General features: G+C 39.8%; 1 protein-coding gene across 7 annotated transcripts in view; it reads left to right on the top strand.

The window, feature by feature from the left end:
• Window positions 1-24,830, top strand: part of GRIA3 (glutamate ionotropic receptor AMPA type subunit 3) — a 174,097-nt gene that overhangs the window by 86,875 nt on the left and 62,392 nt on the right. For all 7 annotated transcript variants that reach the window (XR_013938867.1, XR_013938868.1, XM_080553787.1 and 4 more), the window contains 2 exons: window positions 7,253-7,440; window positions 24,768-24,821. Coding sequence is in view for 5 of the 7 variants with exons in the window: in XM_080553787.1 (XP_080409913.1) it covers window positions 7,253-7,440; window positions 24,768-24,821 (242 nt within the window). In the remaining 2 variants the exon portion in view is untranslated. The remainder of the gene's footprint in view (window positions 1-7,252; window positions 7,441-24,767; window positions 24,822-24,830) is intronic.

Raw genomic sequence — 24,830 nt, 5'->3', positions numbered from 1 at the left:
AACAAGTTGGGATTTTTGTTCTCTTTTAGTTTCTCAATTACAGGTACAGGTTGTGAGTGATTCCTACAAAATGATGCCTTACGCTGTTTCATGTCTGTATAATCTTCCGCTGATTTTCTGTGTTACAGATATAGAAAAATGGCACTGCTTTTGCATGGTCTCTCTTGCAACTAGAAAGAAAACCTAAGAGGTGGTCATCCAAATGTGCCTGGAGTTAAGGACAGACTAAGGCTAAAGCATCTCACTTAGGCCTGACTTTGGTCAACTTGATGGCATCTGACATCAAGAGGATTACGGCTGAGGTTCTGTCCAGGGTGGCCAGATCTGGTTTCTTCAGTAACCAGTGGATGGGAGTAATGACAGAACCCAGCTTTAGTGGTCTGAAGGAAGTGGTTGGTAATATCTTGATTTCTCCATTTTTGCCCCAAAGATCTTCTGCAGGCCCCAGAGCACGGTGTGGACACATTCCAGCTCGCTCCCTTTAGAGGCAGTAAACGGGGCTCCTAAACAGTATGATCAGGGGGTTAGAAGTGGTCACAGGTGAACAGAATGAGTGGAGCCACTACAGAAGGATGCATTTAGACAAGGCTATGATACATGTTGTTGGTTTCCTGACACCAGTAGGATGCAGGACGGTACAAAACAAATGGTTTATTCTGAATTTGCTGATGTCAGTTGGAGTGTGCCCTTGCTGGACAATTCAGAGCACTCAGGGAAATTGGTGTTGGGCAGGAATATCATTGGAGTTAAACTCCAAGTTTTGAATCCCGCTATATTTATGACAGTGTTGTCCTTGCTTCATAGTTTCAGGCTTTCAGGTCTGCTGGAGAGAGACCTGAAAGCCCTGGATTCAGTGTAGAACTTGGCAAATGAAATCACTCTGTACTTAAGCAGTTTAATTATTTGTATGAAGATTTCCTGAAATTTGGAAGTTAATTATTTTTAATGTTAATGTAGTTTTACCATTTCACCATTTGCATTTTGTAAAAAATGTTTTCCTTTTGGGAGGGATTTCCTTCCCTAGCCCTAGGCCCACACCTCCCAAATCTCATCATCCTCTGGTGACAGCATGCCCTCACCACTACCTCTGTCAGCCTTCTGATAGCATCAGCATCAAAAGTTCTTAATAATAAGTACACAAATGATACCCTACAGCCTGTGCCCACTAAACAACACATCGCTCTTCACCTTCTGTCACTTCCCAAAATACATTTTTTTCTTTGATCTTCTGTGCTAGTTCTTCTGTCTTCTCTGCACAATTGTTTACCTGTTATATTTTCCTCAAGCAGAACGTAGTCTTGTTTTAAAATGTCTCTATTTCATCTGTTTTCTGTTACCCATCTGCATCCAGGAGACTGTAATAGCTCAAGTATTATTCTTCATTTGGAAAAATTGAAATAAAGATTGACATGGCAAGGCTAAAACTAGAACACAGCTGTTTCGATAAACTTCAGATCATATTATTGTATTGAGGTATACCTATCTGTCATATGCTAGGAGACCTGCCAACATCGTTGTGAAAGTCATATGTAAAAGTTCTCTTACAGAAGTGACAGCATTGCTTATGGCATCTTTACGTCTGACCTTGGTTATTGTGCTCTTTGGTTCCTTACTGCATTACTCTCATTTTACAATGGCACAGCTGCATTCAAAAACACTGAGTTGCACTGACCTAAAACTTGAGTAAAATGTGGGGTGAATGAGATGCAAGAGTGTTATAGAAGAATGGATCAAGGTGAAAAGCATTCAGAAAGAATTTTTTTTTCTTTTTATTTAAAAAAAGAAAAAGTCTTTTTCTTGCATTCAGCAGGTCTGAATTCCTACATGTTTAGCTACATCCCATTCTGAACAAATGCAGACCAGATGGTTCCTGTAAATTCTCCCTTAGAGCCAGGCAAGTTCACATTCACACAACCAAGCTGACATGTCTGTGTAGATTTCTGTGTTTATGGATGACAGTTTGCAGTAATATAATATGTGTACAGGATAGACTAGAGGTTTACCAAATAGAAAAAGCAGAAGAAAAAAACAATAGAGTGTGTTTGCGACTTGGTCTAGAAGGTTGTCTGATACCAGAACATCAGAGTGCAACACATCACGTGTTGGTTGCCAGATAGAGGTGATCAGATCAAAAACAGATGTAATGTGTTTATTCAACTTTTATTTAATGATTTGAACTTGCACCTGTTGGATGAGGGAGCACTCCAGTGTACTACTCATTGCTACATCTCTTCCTGGTGACCAATTTTAGCAGCTTGTTCATTGCTTCTTCCACCACTGTAAAATCATTACATGGACACAAGTTAGGCAAAGGATACTTACCTAACTGACATGTTTGGATTTTGAATGATGGCGTGTATTTTGGGCTGGGTACATGTTTTTTAGTCATACCTAATATGTTGAGCTGTTTGCTTTTAAATTAGTGCTAGGCCCAGTGCCAAACACACAGAATATGTAAGCGTATCTCCGCTTTCAGACCTCTGGTACGCTTTAATGTAAGCTGGCATCACAGAATTTGTTTGCTTGGAGAAGCACTTGCCTTGATGGCCTCCTTCCTGGTGAGTTCATTGTGCCCTTGTCAAATGTGAGTCCACACCTAAATCCCTGAAGTTCACTCATAAACCAGAATCTTAGTTCTTTGGATCATGTCACAGATTGAAAACACAAGTATTCGTATCAGCACTGATGTTCATTCAGCTGGCACAAACATGCTGCCTTCCAGGAAAAGATACCCCTTGAAGATCTTCAGTACTAAGCAAGGCAAAAGAAAGAGGGACTGCAAGCAAAGATTTTTTCATTTCTAATAGGAGTTTAAGGTCCAAGATCTTACCTGGAACATTCAGAAAAGGAGTTATTTACATCACTCCTAATTTTTTCTCAGTAGTGCTTTGGTGTCACTTGTGAGAGCTCACGTGATGCTGCAGACATTCCAATGTGGTCATTTCCTCATGAAACATTAATGATTGCTGTTATTTAAATAAGTTCAATGATGATAAATGTAGAATTTCTTTTGGCTGAGCAAATTGCTCGGATGAATTTTGCTTATGTGGATGTGGGAAAAGTTTTATGAGCTTCACAGACAGATGAAAAGGAGTGAAATGTCCTCTTCACCTGTTTTAGTGGGGTCAGTTGAGACATCCTTGTATCAGAGGAATGATTTGAAAGAGAAAGATACAGGCTTTTGTTCCCTGGCAGAAGTATGAAGATACTGGACGTATGAGTGTCTCAGTCCAGCTGCAGTGAGGACTGCCAAGAGTGTAATTCTGTCTGGGATGTTTAATGCACAGATACAGCATTGCAACAAATGATATTTTCCATGCTTTGAGGGAAATTCCTATTGAATATTTTCCCTCTTTTGCAAGCCTCAGTCAGCAAAAATCAAAATACTTGTTCCAGTTCACTGAGTGGTGAGCTGGGCACTTGTTTTTGTTCTAGTTTTATTGCTATAGTTGCCTTCAGCCCATCATTTTGTGGACTGGTTAGATGAGGGCTAGCTTTTTTAAATCATCACTATTTTAAGAATAAGCCAGACAATGACACACTTGAATATTAAGACCAGGATTGCCTGTGCATTTGGTAGGTGCAGATAAGATTGGCTTGCATGATTGCATTTGACAATCACAACCACTCCCCAGTACATGGCTAGAAGGAACCAGAATATAATGTGGGTCTTTTATCTGACCTGGCAAGTGTGGACATTGCCATCAAGTGACCAGACATAATTGTAAATCAGTAATGCCAACACATTAACAATGTAGTGCAGCAAAGGGATGTGGTGCCATCAGAAAAGGTAGCCTCAGAAATAGCTCTTCCAGAGAAATATGTCTTCCATCCTGTTTCTTTTTCACATCCAAGGTCAGACTGAGAAAAAAAGAGTTTGAAGGATCAGGCTGGAGTCTGAATGACTTTTTCCTCTTGTCTGTGTTTATATTAATGACTGTAGAATGAACAATCACTGAATTTTAGTAATGGTGTCGTGAGCCTGTTTAGATGCTGTCATTGCCTAGAAGGAAGTCAGTTTTTCTTGCCTTATCTGATATTTTCTGGCTTTAGCATTTGAAGTAGTATAAACCAGCAACAGTATTAACAAAAACCTTTCCTGCACGGCTTCTTTGCAGAGCTGTTGTGGATTATCAGTCCTTTAGCCTTTCTGGATAGATCTGATGCAGACCATAGAAAAAACTACAAAACAGAGATAGTTGCAGTGGCTGGCTGGTTTCCTGTAGGGTGAATGAGATGAGAGGCACTCATGAGAGTTCAGCACCTCCAGGGTGCTCGGGGCAAGCATCTCTTGTGCAGCATTCACAGTGTGCTTACCGGAGGGCAGGAAATGGAAAAGCTCAGTGCACGGGTCTGGTCACAAAACAGAGAGTACGATTTCCCCTCTGTTTACCAAAGCAGTGCCCCAGAACAGGCACAGCTCGCGTTGTTGTGTTAAGGAGCAAAAGAAATTCACATCTGAAGATAAAATGGTCCTTTTATTTATACAATCACGCAGCTTATGTAACAGAGCTCTTAATGGTAAAGTACAGCTGAAGCCTGGAACGTGTTGTTTACAGAAATACCACGTAACAGGTAGCAATGTAAAATGTAGTAAATGGTGCTGAAGGCAATCGGCATGGAGAGAGATCAGAGCCTGGGAACTGGGAACATGCGCTTCTGAAGAAACAACTCGGTTGCCTCTCTGAAAGCAGGAAGGGTGGACGGTGTTTTTGAAAAGAAAGAGGAATGGGCTTTGGGCAGGATTAGAGGACTGGCCTTCCTAGAGGAAGATGTCCCATGAAAAGCTAGTTGACACAGTGCGGATGGTGACCACAGGGGAGATTTCAAAAACTGACGAGGATAAAGGGGACTGTGGCTATAAAGATTTCGTGTGACAAGGAGAACAGGAGGTAGAGAAGTAAGAAATGATGAAGCTCCAGAACTGGTTTTGCACTAAGACTTGTATGGTTGTATTTTCATGCAGAGAAATGCTGCTGAGTAACCTTGCTCTTCTCTTTCTTGAAATGCTCACCACTGACTAATACACGTGTGCAAAACCACCCCACCCCACAAACATGCAATTGAACAAAATTAGGAAAATTGCCCACTTTTCTTCAGAGGTATTCAAGGCTTGACAAAATGAGCTCTGACTCAAAAATGTTAACTGAACCCAGGGTATATGGCAGTCAGTCAATGGCACCTGCACTCCAGCATGTTCATTTTCATTTCATTTCCTTTAGACAATTCATAATTTTATATGTTACTAGTGAAAAACAGAGCTATTGATTTTCTTTGTCATGTTTTTATAGTCCGTTGAACCATTTTATTCAATTCTGAGTGAAAAAAAATAGACTTACCATGATACATGCTTACACATCATATGAATGATGAAACAAAGTTGTAAATATACATTACTTACTGGAATCACTTCTTTTTTAAAACATATCTTTATACCCAAAGTATTTGTAAATCCCCATTAGTAGTATTTATGCTCCCACATCAAAATTCCTCATTTGTAGCCAACCAAATATCTTAGGCTTAGATCTTCCTCCTACATGTAATGGAATCATAATGCTGTCACAGACATCACAGCCATTTTTGTAGAATATGATGTTAAGGAAGACTGAGTTCATTGTACTATACATATGTAAATGCCTCCCTTTTAGTAGTCTCAGGGGAAAGAAGATGCCAGAAAGAATTCCCAACCAGTGTACGTATTAATTGTCACCACCTTTCATGGGATAATAAAACACATTAATATGAGGAAACACATTAAGAATCAAGGAGGCTGCGTTGGGAAAGTGAGGACATTTGAGTGAGACTTAAGGAAGTCACATGGTAAATTATAATAATCTAACTGCAGTCTAGAAAATCACCCTCTTTACTTGTTTGTATCCATAATGATGTGACTCCTGGCTTCAGACAGTCACGACAAATTTAGTGCAGGCTGCGGAAGATCAGACTCCAGCACAAGTTGTTTGTTGTCACTGTAGCCCTACAATGACAGCTGAGTTCAGGATAGCTATTGGTACAATTTAAAACAGGGAATATTTTGTTTTTGTGGAGCTCAAAGTCTTTTCAGTTTTGGGAGCACAGGGAACTATTTATCGCAGAGCACAGTGAATTGATCTGTTGAGCATGTATGTTTATGAACGTGTTTGTAGGTGTAAAGGCATTCTCAGCTTCTCAAGCCTGGCTGGAGAAATCCGCAGTATGACTAAATGATCGGACTGAAAGTTCTGCATATAAATTATCTGAACAGAAACATAGCTCATGTGGATGCTTCTGTACAAATAAACCACACTGGAAACCACTTTATGGGTTTGGGGTAGATGGACTCTGTCATTGACTGGCATCCACCCAGATTTGAAACAATTAGAATGATGCAAAAAATTGAATTTCCCTGAATCAAAACAAGTAATTCACCAAATTCTCAACTACGTCATATGATAAGGGGATGCAAATCAATGGTTCTTACATAGCATGACTTGAAGGTTACCGTTCCCAGTTCCACCATCTTTCACTTGGGGATTTTACTTGAGTTCTGTCTGCAGCCCAGGCACAGCTGTTCACAAGAAATGAAATGCTGTTGCTGGTATAATTCCTCACAGTGCAGGCTTTGGTGAGTCCATGCTGCTTCTCTCCTCTGTTTCAGGTGCTAAATGAGTTGGTGTTACCTCAGTGTAAGCATTGAAAATGTAGTTAATCCTGATACACTCTCTATTTAAAAACATTTTTTGAAATCAAAGTGAACATCAGTAAAATATTCTCCCGTGGTTCAGGGCTCCAATAACCAGTACAATGACTTAATTGGCATTCTTGTGCAGTGCTTGGATCTTTGCCAGTTAATGACCCATCGCTGCAGTCTGCACAGGCAAATTACCCCTTCTGTCTGGTTCTTGAAACTGATGGACTTTTGCCCAAGTAATGGCTGCAGGCTCCTATTCTCAGCTGGCATAGACCCCAGCACGACCATAAACATCCCTGAGAGGGTCATAATATGATATATTGGACAGATTCTGATACGCCTCACAGTAATATACTGACAAACAATTCTGCTGAAGTCAGTGACTTTGGCAGTGGCATAGCAGAAATAGGAAACACTGTTGCTTTCTCAAGTAATGAAGCAATTGCAGGCTATTAATGAGTCTGTGTCCCTTTAGATGGCATAATTTTTTTGTGAACCCTTTGTCAAACATCCAAATGTTTTTATATTAGTTTTTTATATTTGTTCTGTTTTTAAATGGCTGTACTGTCTCTTCCCCTACAGGATTTTCCATTCTCCAGGCAATTATGGAAGCAGCAGTTCAGAACAACTGGCAAGTGACAGCCAGATCTGTAGGAAGCATAAAGGATGTTCAAGAATTCAGAAGAATTATAGAGGAGATGGACAGGCGACAAGAAAAAAGATATTTAATTGACTGTGAAGTAGACAGAATAAACACCATTTTGGAACAGGTATGTTTTTAAGTTTTTCAGGCATTGTGGTCTCTATATAACAGACTTCCTTTGTGTTTCCAGAAGCATCTATTTCTAGAAATTAATTGAATGTTCATTGAGATTTGAGTTCCAGTGATTGGCCAGTTACCTAGTAAAATTAAAATTCTTCACCGATGCTCGTAGTTGGTGGCAGCACTTACATGTAACCTACAAGGAAATGTCTCTGTGATATTTTTTGCGAAATGTTAATAATGAATTATTTTTAAGTAGGTTAAGATCCTAAAACCTCAGCTGCCAGGGCAACATTACTGGCAGCAGGGATTGCAAGACAGGTGTGGTTTGTTAAGTGGAACGTGAGACAGGAAATAAAAAGCCAGTGAAGTAGTTTGAATCATGCTGAAGAATTCTCAAATGGAAATATTGCTAATGAAAAATTCAGCTGGCAGTCCGAACTGTTTATTGGCACTCTGGGGGACATTAATCCCTTCTGTCTCCACAGGTATTACTGTTGACAGGCTTAAATTCAAACACCTTTACTGGGGAGGACTGAGTTTGGGGTGACTGGTTTGCTATTGCACAGCCTTCTAAGTGTTTGCTTTGCCCCAGGGGAATGGCCATACCCCGACCATGACAGGGTGCCCCCAACATGCCTGCATCCCCGTCTGTGCTGTGCAACATGCTAGAAGAGATCATATCATAACAGAGACACAGACACATCCCAGGGAGCAGAAGCAGGACAGGTCCCTGCTGCCTGGCTTGAAGCAAAGGTGGGGTTGGTACAGGACCAAGTCCATGCAGATTGTTTATTCATTAGCATGCGGGGATTTGCTTATATTAAGACTGAAAGGCTCTCTGATTATTGCCACTTCATAAATTTACTGTGGGTTTAAGGTATAGAGTAGATCAAAAGTAGCATTTAAATTTCATAAAGCTTTAGCATGTCTTTTAGAAATGTTGTATGGTAAACTAGTAGCAAACTGACCTCACTGCCATAAACAAACCCTAGAAAATGGAAAAGATGTATTTATTTGCTGAGTTTCTTCTCAAGGTATTCAGTTCCAATCAAGCCTTAAGGTGTATCACTGATGTGCGTCTTTTGAAATCAGTTTTCATGAAATCTTTGTCCTAAATTGTCTCAAATATTTCTGGAAGATCTTAAAATTTTCTTGCAGTTGGATTTTATGACTCAGCCAGTTTTAGCCAAGCAGTTAAATATTATCAGTCCATTGCTTTTCAACCAAATCCATAAGACATTTTCACACACAAATTCTATGTCATGTATGTTGCCCTACGGATGTAATAGGATTATTTCTACTTAATTTAATTGAAGGTACCTTATGAACACAATTGTTTGAATTTGCAGTACCAAAAATGGATTTACAACTTTTTGTTTAGGAAACAAAACTAGGTAGTAAAGCAAATCAAACATAGCTTCTGAGATAAATACTCTAGTAGTAATCCTGTCTTGTTAGCAGTCATACAAGAGGATTCCAGTTATGCAGCACTTTCATTGGAGTATTTTCCCATTTATTTCACTGGGACCATTCACTTCAAAGAATTGTCCAAGCAGATCCCAAGCTGATGCTTCTTATGCTAAAAATACCTTCTGGCAACAGTTTCCAGAGCTATTTTTGTTAATCTGAGACCCTAGAGCAGTGACATGAGTTTCTGCAGGGAAAGTCAGTACTAGTGGACCCTAGGCTGAGAGCTGAACAATTACTGGTTTTAGGCTTTTCCTTCTCCATCCCCTCTGCTTGCCTTGTTATCTTCACATAAGGTAGCTAAAAGAATTCACAAACACGTGCAGTACTGAAATCCAGCCAGCCAGTTTGCTCAAGGGAGTGGTGAGTTGTCTTCTTTATAGCCAACTGTGTTTGCTGATAGCATACCATCGCGGGGAAAGGTAACGCTGGATTTACATATTTCAAATCTCGTGCTTCATTGCAGTTTAGAAAGTCAAATCAGTGCTTTGTGTGGTGTCTAGAAAGTCTGCTCAGCTAAGAGGCAGTACCATCTGCGCACGTTAACAGCATGCTGACTGCAGGTAGCCTTAAAGCTTTCTCCCAGTGAGGGCAAGGGGAAGCCAGGCCTCCCTGCCTGTGATGGCAAAGCACGGGACACCAAGAGGAAACTCTTCCCACTGAGCTGGCATAGGTTTAGCCATTTCATTCCATCAGGGACAACAGCAGCACTTGTCAGAGACCCTGGACTTGAGAAGCGTAAATAGGACTTACTTAAGAGCAAAAGTCACAGCAGAAATAAACAGTCTGGAAAGCACTAAACAGTCTGCGCACATGCTGAGCTCGCTATCAGACTTTTGGGCTCCTGGCCAGGCCATTCGGCAAGCTTGTCAGTTCTCTGCTGCAGAAACTACATATCATGGCTTCGTGTTAGTGCTCAGATTAAATAAGAACGACCTCTTCTTCTGTGTTAGGCTGGTCAGTTTGTACAGTTCTCTTCCTTTGATGCTTTCTTCAACCAGCTCAAACTAGGGTGCATTTCTCTTCCAAAGGTGTAAGTTTATCTAAAGCCAATTACCTATCTGAGGATTTTCTTCTGGGACTTCAGGTCCTGCTTGGAATACTTTGTACCTTCCTCCAGTGATATGCAGATACGTGAGACAATGACCTTCAATCTTCCATATACCTCTAGCATCTGGCACATCTGTATATCCTTATGTTTCTAAAAGCTGATACCTATCATACGAGGTGTTTCTCTTCTCGGGGCTGGCTGGTACCCAGGAAAGGATGTCTCTCTCCTGTCTCTTCCTGGTATGTAAATGTAAGGGAGGAGAAAGAGAACACCTCAGCTCCTGCTCTTCCTGGGTAACCTTTTTTTGTGCCAGGTTTCCCTCTGCAGCACCTCTGGTTTCGCTCCACATCCAGAGAACCTTGTGCGTGACCCCATATTGTGTCCTAAAGGTGGATGCCTGGCCCAAATCACCTCTGGCCCTGTCTCCTCAGCTGCAGAGTAAGAGGAAGCAGAGAGATTAATAGTCATCCTCTTGGTTACAATCTGTTTCTTTATTTTCCCTATAGTTCTATAACCATGTGGATCCATATCCCTCCTTGCACAACAAAACTATATCCAATTTAATCATCTAGTGGCCTCTCAAGCATACAGATAGCAACACTTATGTCATGCAAAATTCATAAGCTCCCCACACTTCTTGTCCCTTGATGCTAAAATATTCCAGTATTCCTTCACAGATAGATATAAAATTTTGTTCTCATAAACAGAAGAACATTTTCTTCTGAGAACTAACAGTAAACTTTAGCCTGTTCAACTATGTATTTAGAGACATGTTTTTGAGTTAAGAAATAGGTTTTTCTTATTCCCAAGATAACAAGCTGTATTTCAGACTAGAGTGGCTTTGTATCCATTTAGAAGTAAAACTCCTGAGGGAAAATAAGGAGGAAGAAACTCTATTCAGGATCAAAATGCTGAAACTTTACAAAAGACCTGATTATTCCAGAGACTGCATGCTTTTATCAAAAGGACACTATCTCTAAACATAGTCATATAGGTTAGACTCCAAGGCAATCTCTTCTGAGTGGAGGCATCTCACAAAGCAGAAGTAATATTATAGTAGAGAATGCAGTCCCCAAAATTTTACAATGACAGGCAAACCACTGAAGGAGACTTGAAGCAAAGCATCCATAGGATTAAGAAGGGTAATCTGATTGACTGAACTCTGTCCAGTGCAAGCACAGACTATGGCTTGACCTTTGAGTCTGAAATTTCGAGATTAAGAAGATGCTCTGCAGGTTTTCAGTGCAGCCACTGCTGCATCCCTCTGCAGTGTGGTTCAGATCTCAGAAGAATGGGCTCACTGCACAAGAGCTTTCCTATTTGGGGTGTAAATACAAAACAGCAGCGTTTCGTTGCACCAATAGACATAAAAAACAGCAACAATAACTGCCTATAAACACAGTGGGATACTTGAAGGAGAGAATATCCAATATGTACAATGTTGTGTAATGTCACTCAGAAAGTGGTACAGTTCATTTTTATGTTTCCAGTCAACTAGAAACTTAAAATTTAGGGCATTTCTTCATTAGGTGCCCATGAGTATTGTTGAAACTGGGATCTAAAGCAGAATGACAGGCCACTTCTTTCCCCTCACATCTTCAGGTTTGTATGGCACGTGGGGAGGAAAGGGGAATTACTTGAGTCAGTTACCCTCAGGACTGCAGCTCGCAAAAGGTAAGTAAAAAATGGGCATATGTCAAAACTGACAGCTGTATCTGCCTGAAGGGCCTACTGCTATCAGCTATAAAACTAATAAAGAGCCAGAGATGGATTGCTAAAGCAGGGAGAAGCAACATCTTGGGTTAATCTGCCCCACGTATAGCACATTTCATGTCTACCTGGGGATAGAATTTCTAGCCTGTAAATAGTAATGCCTCTCCCAAGCCATCATCAAGGCTTCATAATGCAAGGCAGATTCCAAATGACAGGAATTTAACAGTTTGAGTATTAGTCACCCCACAGAATGACTGAGGTAATGGCACACAAATTTTGAAAATGTTCAAAACACATTAAAGCACAATTTTAAACTTAGCTGATCAGTAATAATAATTAATATGAAATGTCCCACCATAAATGCACACACCGCTGCATGGGGAAGACTGATGCCAAGCAAATCTGGTTTCTTATGCCAGAGGCATATGAACCTGAAGTCACCATTAGAGTTTTTAATTTTCTGCAATAGTAGCAATTACTCATTTTATGTTTTATGATAATTCATGGGATATAAACACACACACCAATGCACACACATGCATCTGCTTTTGATATTTTGCATATTTTTACCACCACATTTGCAGTATGCCTTTATGAAGTTAGAGGCATATTTATAAGGCAACCTCTGCATTGCCATTAAATGTACAGTGATCCAGAATATTTTCTCAGTTACGCTGCTGCAGGTATAGAGCCAACCATCATCCTGGAGACAATGTTTAAATTGATACCATTGCACTCAGAGATAGACTGTCTTTGCTTTGAATTTCAGATCATAGGTAACTAAAAGCACATTTTGCTACAGAGTTTGCCTTCCTCTGCAGCTTTTCAGCATGCAGAATTTGTGCATTTCTATTTGCCCTCGCAAAGCCCTCGGAGGGTCCCACTCATTATTTAGCCTGTGTCCACATCGTCACCAAGAGCTGCTTCTGCACTTGGCACTAATTGTTACCCTTGCTGATAGTCTCGGCAGAAAAGCCAAGCCTGAGGGCCCTTCGGAGATAGCCTCTCACTCCCATGTTCAATGTACTCTGGAAGGAAATGTATGCATTGATGCTTCCCATGCCATACCTGGACTGTGGGGGCAGGAGTTGGTTTTTCATTAGCTCCACTGATACTTTCCAAAAAACAACATTCACAAGAAATCTTTGGAAAATGCAGAATATTAGTGGGGAAAGGGAGAGCTTGCTAGAACTTGCTCGACGTGTGATCTCCTCATTTTTTTGTCCCACTGTATTTGAGCATCTTGCCATCCCTAGCAGCTCTGGGAATCTTTTTTCACCTCTTCTAAGCCACTGTCTGATTTTAAAATCGCTCGCTCACATGTCTAGTCCAGGTTTTACAAAATCAGTGTTGTACAGAAGTTGCTTTATTTCAGTCCTAGCATTTAATGTAGTTCTTTCTTCTCCATATAAAGGATAAACCCTTTCATCTTTGCAGACATTACCTTAATTTCTGCATCTGTCTCTCAAATAGTTTAATGCTTTAAACTCTGCTTCTAACCAAAGGCTTTCCTTAATTAGTTTCCAAGGCAACCATCTTGGCAACAATTCAGATGAACCAACTGCAGGGAGAGGAAGGAAACACACCATCAAAATGAATAGTATTAGCACAATACCACTGTGCAAACAGGCGTTGTACATCACCAGAGACAGCATGATAGTCCTGGTGTCTCATAAGTTCATTTCAAGGGAAGAAGTCCTAACTCAGTAAAAGAACAGCCACACAGCAGCATACATCTTTTTTTCCCCAGCTGACGAAGCCAGGATTAATGGCCTCAGTGTGTTATGAATCACCCTGTCTGGGGGAGGAAGAGGACCACTGGTGCTTCTCAGGGCTCCTCGTGAACCAAGATGTTCCTAAATGCACTTCGTAGAGCACCGAGGTGCTGCAGCTCCGATTTCCAGAGTGGGACTTTCTTTTTTAGCCCAGAGGTTGGCAGTGTGGTATATGAGACAAGCAACTGATAGCTACAGCCTAGTGGGGATGTCGCTAATAGGAGGTCCCTAGGTGTGATCCAGAGCTGCGGTGCCTTTGCTGTGGAGTACAGATGGATTTGGATCAGGCCCTAATACAACAAAGTAACATCCCAGTGCAAGTCACTCACTGCTTGTAATTGCATTCATATGCAATTCCTTTCTCTTATCCCACCTTCATACCAGAGCAATGCCATTAGCCTCCCTGGAGTAGATTAAAACTACCAGGGCTAGCCTGGGGTAAATTTATAAAGAACCAGGCCCTATAAATCATCAGCTAAGCCTGAAATGTCAACATGCCACAGTATTCAACCAGCAAGATGGAAAACAACATAACAATTTTAGAGGAAATTAATGTTCCCAAGCTTTAAAAAAGTTGATGTTACTATATCAAATTTATGTGTGTGAGACCATGGATGTGCATGCATAGGAATAATGGAGTATGTACTACTATAAACTCAATCCTGCAAAATATGTAATGAATAAAATAATATGAAATATGCATACACCTTTAAAAGTACCCTGAGTATCTTTTATCCTGGGAAGATGCATGTAAAGGATCAGAAAGGAAAAATATTGCTGCAACTTTATTACCTCATAATAGTAAAAAGACTTCCCCTGCTGCATAGGCTAAGCCTAGTAAAAATAAATTAACTCTTTGTAATCTCTTTTGGTTCATGATTTATGCACCAAGCTTTACAGGGAGTATTGCAGAGTGCTGTTTATAGCGAAGCAGAATAAACCTTTCAAACTCCTTCAAAGCATTGAAAAGAGCAAATTGAATGCAATCCTAGTCACAGTAAAATTCCATTTACAGAAAAAAAAAAAAAAGAATGGCTACTATTCAGTGTTTTTCAGTCTGCTTGAAGGCAGTGCTCTGCAGTACAACCCCCCCCCCTCCAAAAGATTCTCATGTGAGCATTGGGACTGAATTACTGCGACACTTCTGGGTTATATCCAAATAATGGTTTGAAGTGATCCTGACATGCAGTAATGGTTTATATAAGCAGAATTCTGTTTCCAAGGGCTCTTGTTCAATTCCGGGGACTAACACAGGTTTTGGTCTGACATGCTGAATAGAGGTGTAGAGAAAATGGGAAGTTTATGTATTTTTAAAATGAAAACTGTGTGTCTCGGTTACCTAATTTCTTCTTCTCTTTCCACAAACTTATATACATCCTATTATATTGAGAACAGCTATGACTGGGGGAGTTTCATTTCCCCTGCAGAATATGAGAAGAAATGAGCATTATTCAAGTTCGTCTGTGATTGCAAGAGTGTACCCTTAAGAACTATCAACATACAATTTCAGAGAAACCCCAAAAGAGACCCAAAAGGCATAAATAGATATCATTTTCTGTGTCACAGGGATGAGGCATTAAAGGCCACTAACAAGCTGCTTGTTAATGATGAGGATATACCTTCACACTGTATGACTGGGCTGAAGCATTCGTGATTCCTGCAGAGTTCGGAAAATTCTGAGTAAATGTAAGATGGCTATTGTTAATAGCATTTGTGAAAGGGGCTTTAGATGTTGTGAAACTTAGTTAAGGAGGATGGTCTGGAAGTCAGTTTTGATAGTGCTGAATTTGATATATTTAATTTGGTCTTGTAGCTCTACAATGAAAGGATCCACAACCACAGAGAGGCAGGAGTAAAGAGAACATCTGCAGAGTTGGCCATGAGAATGTTACCGTGACGGAACCCTATTATGTTGGGATAAGAGCTGGTTACCTTGTGGACTGAAGGAAATCTAAACGTGAATGTTGCTAGGTAGAGGCAATTGACTGTAGTTGCACAGCCACGTGCACCTGTTTGTTTAACTTTTCTGAGGTAAGAATTGACTAAGAAACACTGGCATCTTTTAAAGAGGTGTTTGTGTCAGTGCAAAGTATGGTTACCAAGAGCTTAACCTACCTGAGCAGTTAACAGAAATTCCTGTTCTTATGGGCTGCCTAGAATATCAGAGTAGAGATAGCAACGCTACATATTCATTCTCAGGTTAGCAAAACCTCATGTCTCTTCTCAGAGGTGCTTGAGCAGCAAGGGATATATTTCCACAGGGCCTTGACTAATGCGTGAGACTTGCCCTTGAGTAGGTGAAATGCAAAAAAGTTAAGTGTTTCAGAATTTATCAGAAGCAGTATACAATATCAGAATACAGAATACAATAATCTTTCTCTGTGTATGTTTCCTATCAGCTGATATAAATTGCAGTTTCTTTGGAAGATCCGTGTAGAGAAACAGCCAAGTTGCAGAGTCCCAAATACAGTACCAAAATAATTGGCTTCAAAAAAGGTCATTTGAGCTTTGGGGAAAGTTGCTCAGAAAATTTACAATAAGTCACCATTGTACTCTTCAAAAAATTTCAAAGTGGGGTGTTGCTAAGAATACCAGAATTCCAGAGAAGACATCAAAAAGCATCGCTGTGATCAAAAAGATGATTGAAGTTTGATGGCAAGAGTCCATTGAAAAGCCTCAGACCCAGGTAATTGTCCAACATTACACCAAAAATATGTCAGATCACATAACTTAAACCCTTTCATTGCTGACCTTCTGGTAGTGGCTGACCTGAGAAAGATTATAGCCAAGAAAGAGGGAGGAAGACAAAATATTGAACCAGCAGGACTGGAAGGTGCAACTGATGAGAAGAGTACCACTGCCTGGTTTGCCAGTGCTGAATTAAAGCAATTCTGGCATTCAAGACTAAAAGCTTATTGTGTTTTGACATTTCCTGTACGTGTTTACTTTTGGTTTGGTTTCTGTGAGACTTGAGGTCTCTGTGAAATTTCATGTGAGTTTTGAAATTAAGGTTTCACAGAGGCTTGAGAAAATACTGGAATCTCTGTGAAATCACCTTGGATGTAAAATCACTTCATTTTTGAACATCTTTCAAGATAGGATCTTTCTCAAAGAAAATACTAGAACTATGGGGACAATTAAAATATGGACTCCTTCCTAAAATGATCTGTGTGTGGAAATCATGGCTGCAGATTAACATAGTTCATTGATTTACTTCCCTTATATATGACTCCAAAAATTCCTTCGGAACACAACTGGATTTTTACACTTTAATCTCACTCCAGAAGCCAAAGAATCCACTAATAAAAAATTCTGTAACACATAAATCTCTTTGGGGAAGCTCTCTGTAAGAACAAATAGCTCCTCTTGAGAACCTCTTGGTAGTATAAGGGGCAAAGGTCTGTTGGCCATTTTGGCTATCTCTTTCTTACACTACATTTTTTTTTTATTTATTTTTTTGTAGCTTTAAAAAGCCGTATATCTGATCTTGGATTTAGCAGAATATCTTTAAGTGATGAATGATAGCTTAAGTTTTGATTGATTTTTGTGTGAAGGTCTTTGAACTGAAGGACTTGTGAGGAGAGATGCAGTCCTGAGAGATACAACACTGTGCTCATCTGTCAACAGATGAAAACAAAGAAGAGATTTTGATAGAAATTTCATATATTTTTTATTTTTTGATTTCATATATTTTTTCAATATTTCATGAATTTTATTTGGCTTAAAGAGTAAACAATTGTGATTACAAATGTCAGTTACTAGGGATCACGAAACTCTGCATCTCAGTGTCCTCCAGGGTCTGATGCCTTTGCAATATACGTCTTTTAATAATAACTATGCCATCAGATTAGTTAATCTGATAATATTGTTAAATCACACCAAGGAAAATGAATCTAGGGAAATCAGTACAGGGCACAGAAAACTCACAGAAAACTTTGTCATCACGCTGAAAGGAATTAGAAGAAAGTATCACGCTCTCAGAACCTATGTTGCAGTTTGTAATATTTTGCTGAAATAATTTCTTATATACTCTTTTATGCATGACTTAAATGCATGTTCTACTACAGTAGTCTTCAATTAGCAAACGTCATATTCGTTATGGGGAAAAAAAAAGTTTAGCTTTCTGGAGAGAGAAGGAAGTACGATACAGCTTCAGATGTCGCCTTTAATTACCCTCCAAGGACTAATATGCATGACCATCATCTACATGGGGATGGCGTAAAAGTAAAATTTCACTCTTGAAGTGACTAATCATCAAGGAGAAGGGCAACAGAGAGAAAGACACAGAAAAGAGCTAAAGAGGGGTAAACTTTATTAAAATGCTACAGAAGCATCTCAGGTCCTCGCTTCTACCATGCACATTTTTGTCCCTTCCGTTAGGAGATTCCTGTCTTCTAGGAGATTATCTCCCATAAAAGATACATTGTGGTAAAGCTGAAATCTGTTTAGAGAAAGTTTTAGACACGTACTAATGATCTGTGCTATAGAGAAAGGTAGGATTATGGTTTTGAGGTGTAGTTAAAAATGTAAATGATGGCAACAGCATGCAAGTAATATTCTTAGATCTATACACTGCACAAAAATACAAAACCCAGCAATCCAGACTGTGCATGGATTAACGACATTCCCTAAAGGACAGGAAGCCTCTGAAATGGTGGATAAATTAATCTCAGCCATATATGCAGTTATTTTTATCTGCAACAAATAATACGTGTGTAGAATCTTCATCTTAATATTTAATACATTCTTCATTTAATATTTAACTCAAATTTAATATAGTACTCATTCTTCATATAAATGAAATCATTGTTTACTGCATATTTTACAGCATCACAATCCCTGGTGGCCAGATTCTCATACCATTAATATTAAGTGAAGAAATAAATCACCTTCACTGGTCTTGCACTATGGTTACTATTATGAGGTTATGGCCCTTTGTATGAGGAGAGCCACTTCTACTGTAGGTAGAAATGGCTTTATTTCTGTGGGATTAAAGGCAGGATAAGTATTATCTGTTTGGCTGCGACAAGGCCACTGCTAGCTGTGATCTTTTGCCACATTCATCCCTCTGGAGCTTCATACATTTGTGCTGGTGCTATTGGTGTGATAGAAAGAGACAAAATCATAACACCAAAAAGGTGTCAACATGCTATTGCTTATGAATTTACTCAGGGAAGATCTCACCTTGTCTCGTGCTTAGAATCCTCAAAGTGAACTTGCTTATTGTGCAGGAGCTTGCATGTGAATGGGAAAGGGGGGGGGGGGGGGGCAGACACTGCAAACTTACAGCAAAATGGAGGTTACAAGGGATCTTATTTTTACTTTGGCATCTGGTTAGATGAAGAAAATCCTTTTCACTTTGTAGAAGAGCTTCTATTTTCTATTCTATTTATCCTATTCCAGTCTGGAAAATTTACATGACAAGGGGTGACCTGTGCGAAGTAAACATAATGAGGAATGATTATGTATGGCTGTCAAATGCTGTTTCACCAGATCATTTGCCCACATGACAACACTGTAGACAATAATGTTGGTATTAACAATGCACCTTCCTTAGATTACCAAAATGTGGTGGCTGTAAAAGCCCCATGGGCAGCTCCCACACCACAGCAAGGGGCTGTGTGAGTGGGAAGGGGGCCAGAATAGGACTCTGCATTCTCCAGCTGTAGGACTTCTTCAGTTTCTTCTTTTCTTGATCTACAGAAACAGAGCTGAGATGCAGTGCATTGCAGATGCCACTCAACATAAGCTAAGCATCCTTGGTAAGGTACTGATGAGAACTTTAGGGGACTTGACTTCAGCTTTTATTGAACTAATTGGACTGTGATGCTCCTTTCTGAAGTGGGTCTTGAAGACCAGATTAGCCAGTGCCACTGGTCCAGTAGGGTGCTGCCACAACTTTTCAATCATTTAATCCAATATCAGGTAGGAGCTGCTCAGATCTGAGATAAGCTTGAAGTAACTCCATCCTCGGAAGTGCAGTGGTGCTATCAATAGGGATACGAGCTAGAAAATGCCTGACCTGATCACCAGGAGAGCAGACAGTGCTCCACGGCAATTTAGGCTTGCCAGACAGTTGTTGCCATGCTTGACATAGCAAGGGCCTGTTATCCGTGCTGTTCCCACAAAGAGCAATCAACACTGATAGCTGATCCTGATGATTCTGTTGAAATTTTTTTAGACCTGTGTCCATATTTCTATTTTGCGTGTTTGCTGCTGAAAAGCAAGCATCATGCCATCATTGCTGGCATTTGCACACTGCTTTGAAGGCAAAGGTGTCACAACTGTATTTTGAAAGCAAGTCCTAGTGGAACATTACTGCTCATGTGGAGGTAACTAAGCTCTCCTGTCCTCAGAAACTTACATGTATGCTTAAAAATGAGATGACATGCTAACATGCTTGAAGTTAATCGTGGGCTTTTTGCAAAATTGGGACCCAAATTAATGTATGAATAACCTCAACAAAGGTGACAAAATCCTTTTTTACTCTGAGCTTTTAGGAAATCTCATTTTTCTTGCTGCCTTTTTAAAACCTAGGAAAAAAGAGTTCTGGACTTAAACTGCCTCATTGTTCCCAGATATGTTAGAAATGGAAAGACACAATGAAGCAGGTCAGATCTCTGCCTGTCATTCCATTTAAGTGGCATATTTGTGCAACTTGTCAGGAGTGAAAAGCACGGGAAAAATCTTTAGACCTTCTTTGTGGCAATACTGCCTGTCAACATCAGTATTTTATGTTATGGGAAGATCTAATAGACTCATAAAATATCAGGGTTTTGAGCTGTAGAACAGGTAGTCTGTACTTTTGTGATCTAATTTCTTTTCTTTCGTCTTTGATTTGTAAATAAAGGATGATAAATAGCTTTGATTAAAAAGACTAAACTGACCAGATGGCAATGGATTCAAATGAAAGGAAGATGAGCTCCAAACAGGTATTAATTGGACATGGTAGTTTTCCTTTCACTGCTGCCAAAATCATAATAGCCACTTCTCTACATAAAAATGCAAGCATATCCTCTTAGCTTGTACTTTTCAATGACTCTTTTCAAAATCAAAGCCCACAGAGACGCGACTGCAGTAGCATTTCTAGACCTTTTCTGATTTGGCATGTTTTAGTGTAGAATTCCAAAGATATTGCCGTCTTCACCTCTGCCGTTACTGGTGAGATTTGCCTTCAGGAATCCCAGGTCCCAGTGGCAAAGTTTGGAACAATGAAGACTCACCTTGGTAGAGGTAGAGAAGTATCAAGTTAGGGAACATTTGGGCTTGATAAGTGGAGATAAAGTTAGGGAACAATGGGCTTGATAATTGCAGATAAAGGAGGCAGAAAACTGACCGAATTCCTGGGCTTTGTGATCAGCAATACCAAATCCAGCTGGAGACTAGTTACTAGTGGAGTACCCCAAGGGTACTGGGGCCAGTACTGCTTAAACTCTCTATTAATGATCCAAGTGATAGGACAGAGTGTACTCTCAGCAAGTTTGCAGATAATACAAAACTGGGAGGAGTGTTTGATAGGAAGAATAACACCATACACCAGTACACACTGGGTAGAGCCTTCCTGGCTAGGAAGCAGCTCTGCAGAAAAGCGTCTAGAGATCATGTCAGACAATTTGAACACTGCAAGGGTAGTCAGACACTGAAACAAGTTGCCCAAAGGGGTTGTGGAATCTCTGTCTTCAGGGATATTCAAAATGTAGTACAGTCATGAGCAGCCTGCTCCAGCTGCCCTGCTGTGAGCAAGGGTGCTGGAATAGACATTCTCCAGAGGCCCCTGCCAACCTCAGCTGTTCCGTGATTTCCTCCATCCATAAGTGAAAAAATATCTTCCCCATCCCTGAATCAAAGACAAACCAATGATACTTTAATATACAAAATACACCTGCTCTGCCCCACCTGCCAAGCTTGCACTATTCTTTAATTGCTCCTTTTCTTTTGAGCCCATAGACTCATTTCTTCCTTCAACCTATTCTTTCCTTTCCTCTGTTCTCTTAGTTCTGTTCACCTTCATGTTCTGTACTTTTACCATTCCAGTTCCTCATCAAGTCTTTGGAGGACTATTCCAGCACAACCCTGGGGTCTCTGTTACTACCATTTAAAACAACTTCTGCGCCTTGATCGTCATCTAAGATCTTGCCTGTCTCCTCATCTTAAGAATTCATCTCACACTCATATTGTTCCGTTCACCCTTAACCCCAACATTTAATTTTCATGGCCAAAAAAAAGCAGATTCTTGTTCTAGACCACAAAATAGCTGTGGTTGTAATTTGAGTAGGGATTAAGTCAAAAAGTAGCAGAGTAATTATGGGGTTAGTGTTAAAGATATTTCGCTTCCATTTCACTATTGTTCCTCTCTGACTTGTATAACCTTTGGACTACATCGTGAGGGAATCATCACTATTGCTTTAGAACTGTCACGGTGCTCATACCAATTTAACATTAGCCGGTTCAGCTAATCTCTATAATGCTATCTTCAAAAACTGTACAAAAAAATTTAAAGCTAAGGGAAAAAAAAATGTAGTTGCCTATTTGTTATCATGATGACTGATACAGTGAAAACCAAGTTGTCTTTATGCTTTCATTCAAAAAATTGCTTCACCAGGGAAATGAAAACTAAAATTGGCGATGCTGATTTAATTTCTCAAATCTGGCATATTGTTCCATACTTCCAGTAAGCCTCGTGCTGGCCAGCAGTTTATGCCTTTTATTTTAAAACTAGATACATTTTAATTATGTTCCCTCTGGACTTTCTTAATTGATTGGAAACATCCAAAGAGTTAATTAAAAATAAAAACTTTTTTTGCTCTATATCAAATCTGACATTATGATCTTTTTATCTACAAGACGAGAACTGTGTGATCAGAAGTCTGAATTATTCATGATAGTTTCCAGTTTTTTTTTTCCTCTTCCTTTGTTCACAATAAAATCTTATAAGCTTTTCTTTCAGTCAAGGTGAAAGCAATATTAAGTCTTGGAAGTGAAACTTACCAAAGACATGTAGCTCTGTGAAATCCTTGTCCTGTAATCCTGGCTTTCTATTCACCACTACTATTCAATATCCCACTTTCTATATAAGCTTCACAATATATAAGCAGTTGATGAGATTTATTTGTTATACTCCTGTTTTCCTTCTTCATAAAAAATCTTTATCCATCTCATGCTCCCATAGGAGTAACCCTGATGGCTGTGATTGTTTCTGCTAGGCTCGCTAATCCAGCAGCTCCCTGCAAGATGCTGGGCAGTTGCTAGAGGGTGGAAAGTGAGGGGGGAGGAGAGTCATCCTTGTTAAGATGTAGGGTAGCGCGTGTAGTGAATTTTAACAGCATTGTTAAGATCCAGTTAAATAATTATGAACTAATGTGGTTGATTGTGTGAATAGAAACTCTAGCAGGTCATTTCTGAAAGATGCTTTTTGAATTAAAGCTTGACTGTAGTATGTTGGACCTCTCTAAGGGACTAAATAGAATTATTTCTGGCCATTTTGGAGACATGATAACAGAGGAGATGGAAGTTGAGTCTGATCTATGCTAATGAGTCCTACATTTCCTATTTGCAGTATTTCTCCAGATGTCTGTAGCAGCTCCATGTATGTTTTCCTTGCAGCCTCTGACTTCATCTGTCATGGTATTTTCTCTTAAATAAATGCATTTCTGGATAGAAATGTAAAAGCTTTTGTATTTTTTATCAAGGTTAAAATGGCAAAGAACGCTGTTGTTGTTAAGTTCTTTGTCTTTAACCTTTTAAAAGTAAATCGCTGCCTTAAAGGTGAAATTTAAACAGACAGTTCAGTATGCAAATAGCGCACACACCACATGATCTAAAGGAAGACTGCACATTTCCATAGAAAACAAATGTGAGTGTAGGAAAGCAGATGCTTTCTACCAACAGAGTGTATATACAGTTCTCAAGAGGACCTGAACAGCAATTTATTTTCAGGCTGCTGGAAGTATTCAAATTTCTACAGAATTAAATGTGAATTTGAAAGAGGTGGCATCTATTAAGGACAAGCAAACCCAAAGAGACAATTGGGAACTTAATAGTTTAATCAAGAACTGTAAGGGGGTCCTCAATATATCTAAAGTAAATGACTCAAATGTCATCTGATTTTAGTAAAGACTTAAGTGGTCCATTAAAAAGCATCGCCTGATTACTTGACCTGCTCTTAGTGATACAGTAATGGTGTATGGTCAGAATTATGTTTGCTATTTATAAACTTTTAGCAGTTTACTCCAGCAAGGTCTGAGTAAGTTGAATTCTGTCCTGACACACACATAATCACCACAATTATTAATTAAATTCTTGCTGCTGGACATTATTCCAGCAGCTGTGGTACTGGATGGATGTTACTGAGGTTATAACCTGAAGAATGGAATAGTGCTAACTGCAGTGGCATAATCTTGTACAAAGGGTGTTGCTGGTGAGCTGACAGCCAGCTGCAGGAACATGGCGAGTGTATTTTTGTCTCCTTTCTGCAAAAGCATAGTGGTGACATGAGCACACAGGATGGCAGAATTCTATCTTCCCACTCATCCCCTTTATCTTTAGAGAGTCTGTCTGCTCAGTTCAACCTACTGCTTTTTGTCTCTTCGTGATTCCATTTAATGGCGCCATTTGTACATAGACATGGCCAAGTGGGGTCAGGGAGGGCAAATGTTAGTTTAGTGGGCTGTGCAGCATCATATTTAGTACAAATTTTGACTAAACATGTAGGGTCAAATGTGTCCATTTACACTGGAAATAACAAGTTTTCAGGCTGTCAAAAGGTGATGAAGGTCACTGCCTATAGTTTCAAGAATTTAACTTTAAGCATTGATATATGGCAAGGCTTGGCCAGGGCTCTCCTGGCAGGGAGCCCCCAGGACTAGTTGTGCTTTCAGAGCCCTGCTGTGCTGGTACTGTGTAATAAACACTGGACCGTCTCACCTACCTCTCACGTACTCCACAAATAAGGAACAACATAAAAAAGAGTCTACTAAGTGGGTAGATGTAGTGCTGCCTCATTTCAGAGCAGAAATAATTGAAATGATAACGAAAATGAGCATAGTCAGCAGGGAGGCACTATGATGACAAGGGTGAGATTGCCAGGTTATCTCTGCAAGAAGAGTCATCTCAGCCTTGAGAGTTATTCTCTTTTGTACAGTGCCCATGTGTTTTAAAAAACACAAATGACTACATCATGTCTCTAAAGTCACAGGTCTGTAATATTCATGCTACCCTTCGATTGGGCATAGAAGAATGCAAAAATGTTCACTCTCTGGCTTACTTTCCACTAGTTGAGAATCATCCTCATACACTGAATAACATGTAACTTTTTTCTTCACACAGGTTGTAATCCTTGGCAAACATTCTCGAGGCTATCACTACATGTTAGCTAACCTGGTAAGAATT

This window comes from Anser brachyrhynchus (assembly GCF_964034855.1).
Source record: "Anser brachyrhynchus genome assembly, chromosome: 13".
Classification (NCBI taxonomy): domain Eukaryota; kingdom Metazoa; phylum Chordata; class Aves; order Anseriformes; family Anatidae; genus Anser; species Anser brachyrhynchus.
The sequence above is the reverse complement of the archived record's forward strand: the minus strand, read 5'-3'. Positions and strand labels throughout refer to the sequence as shown.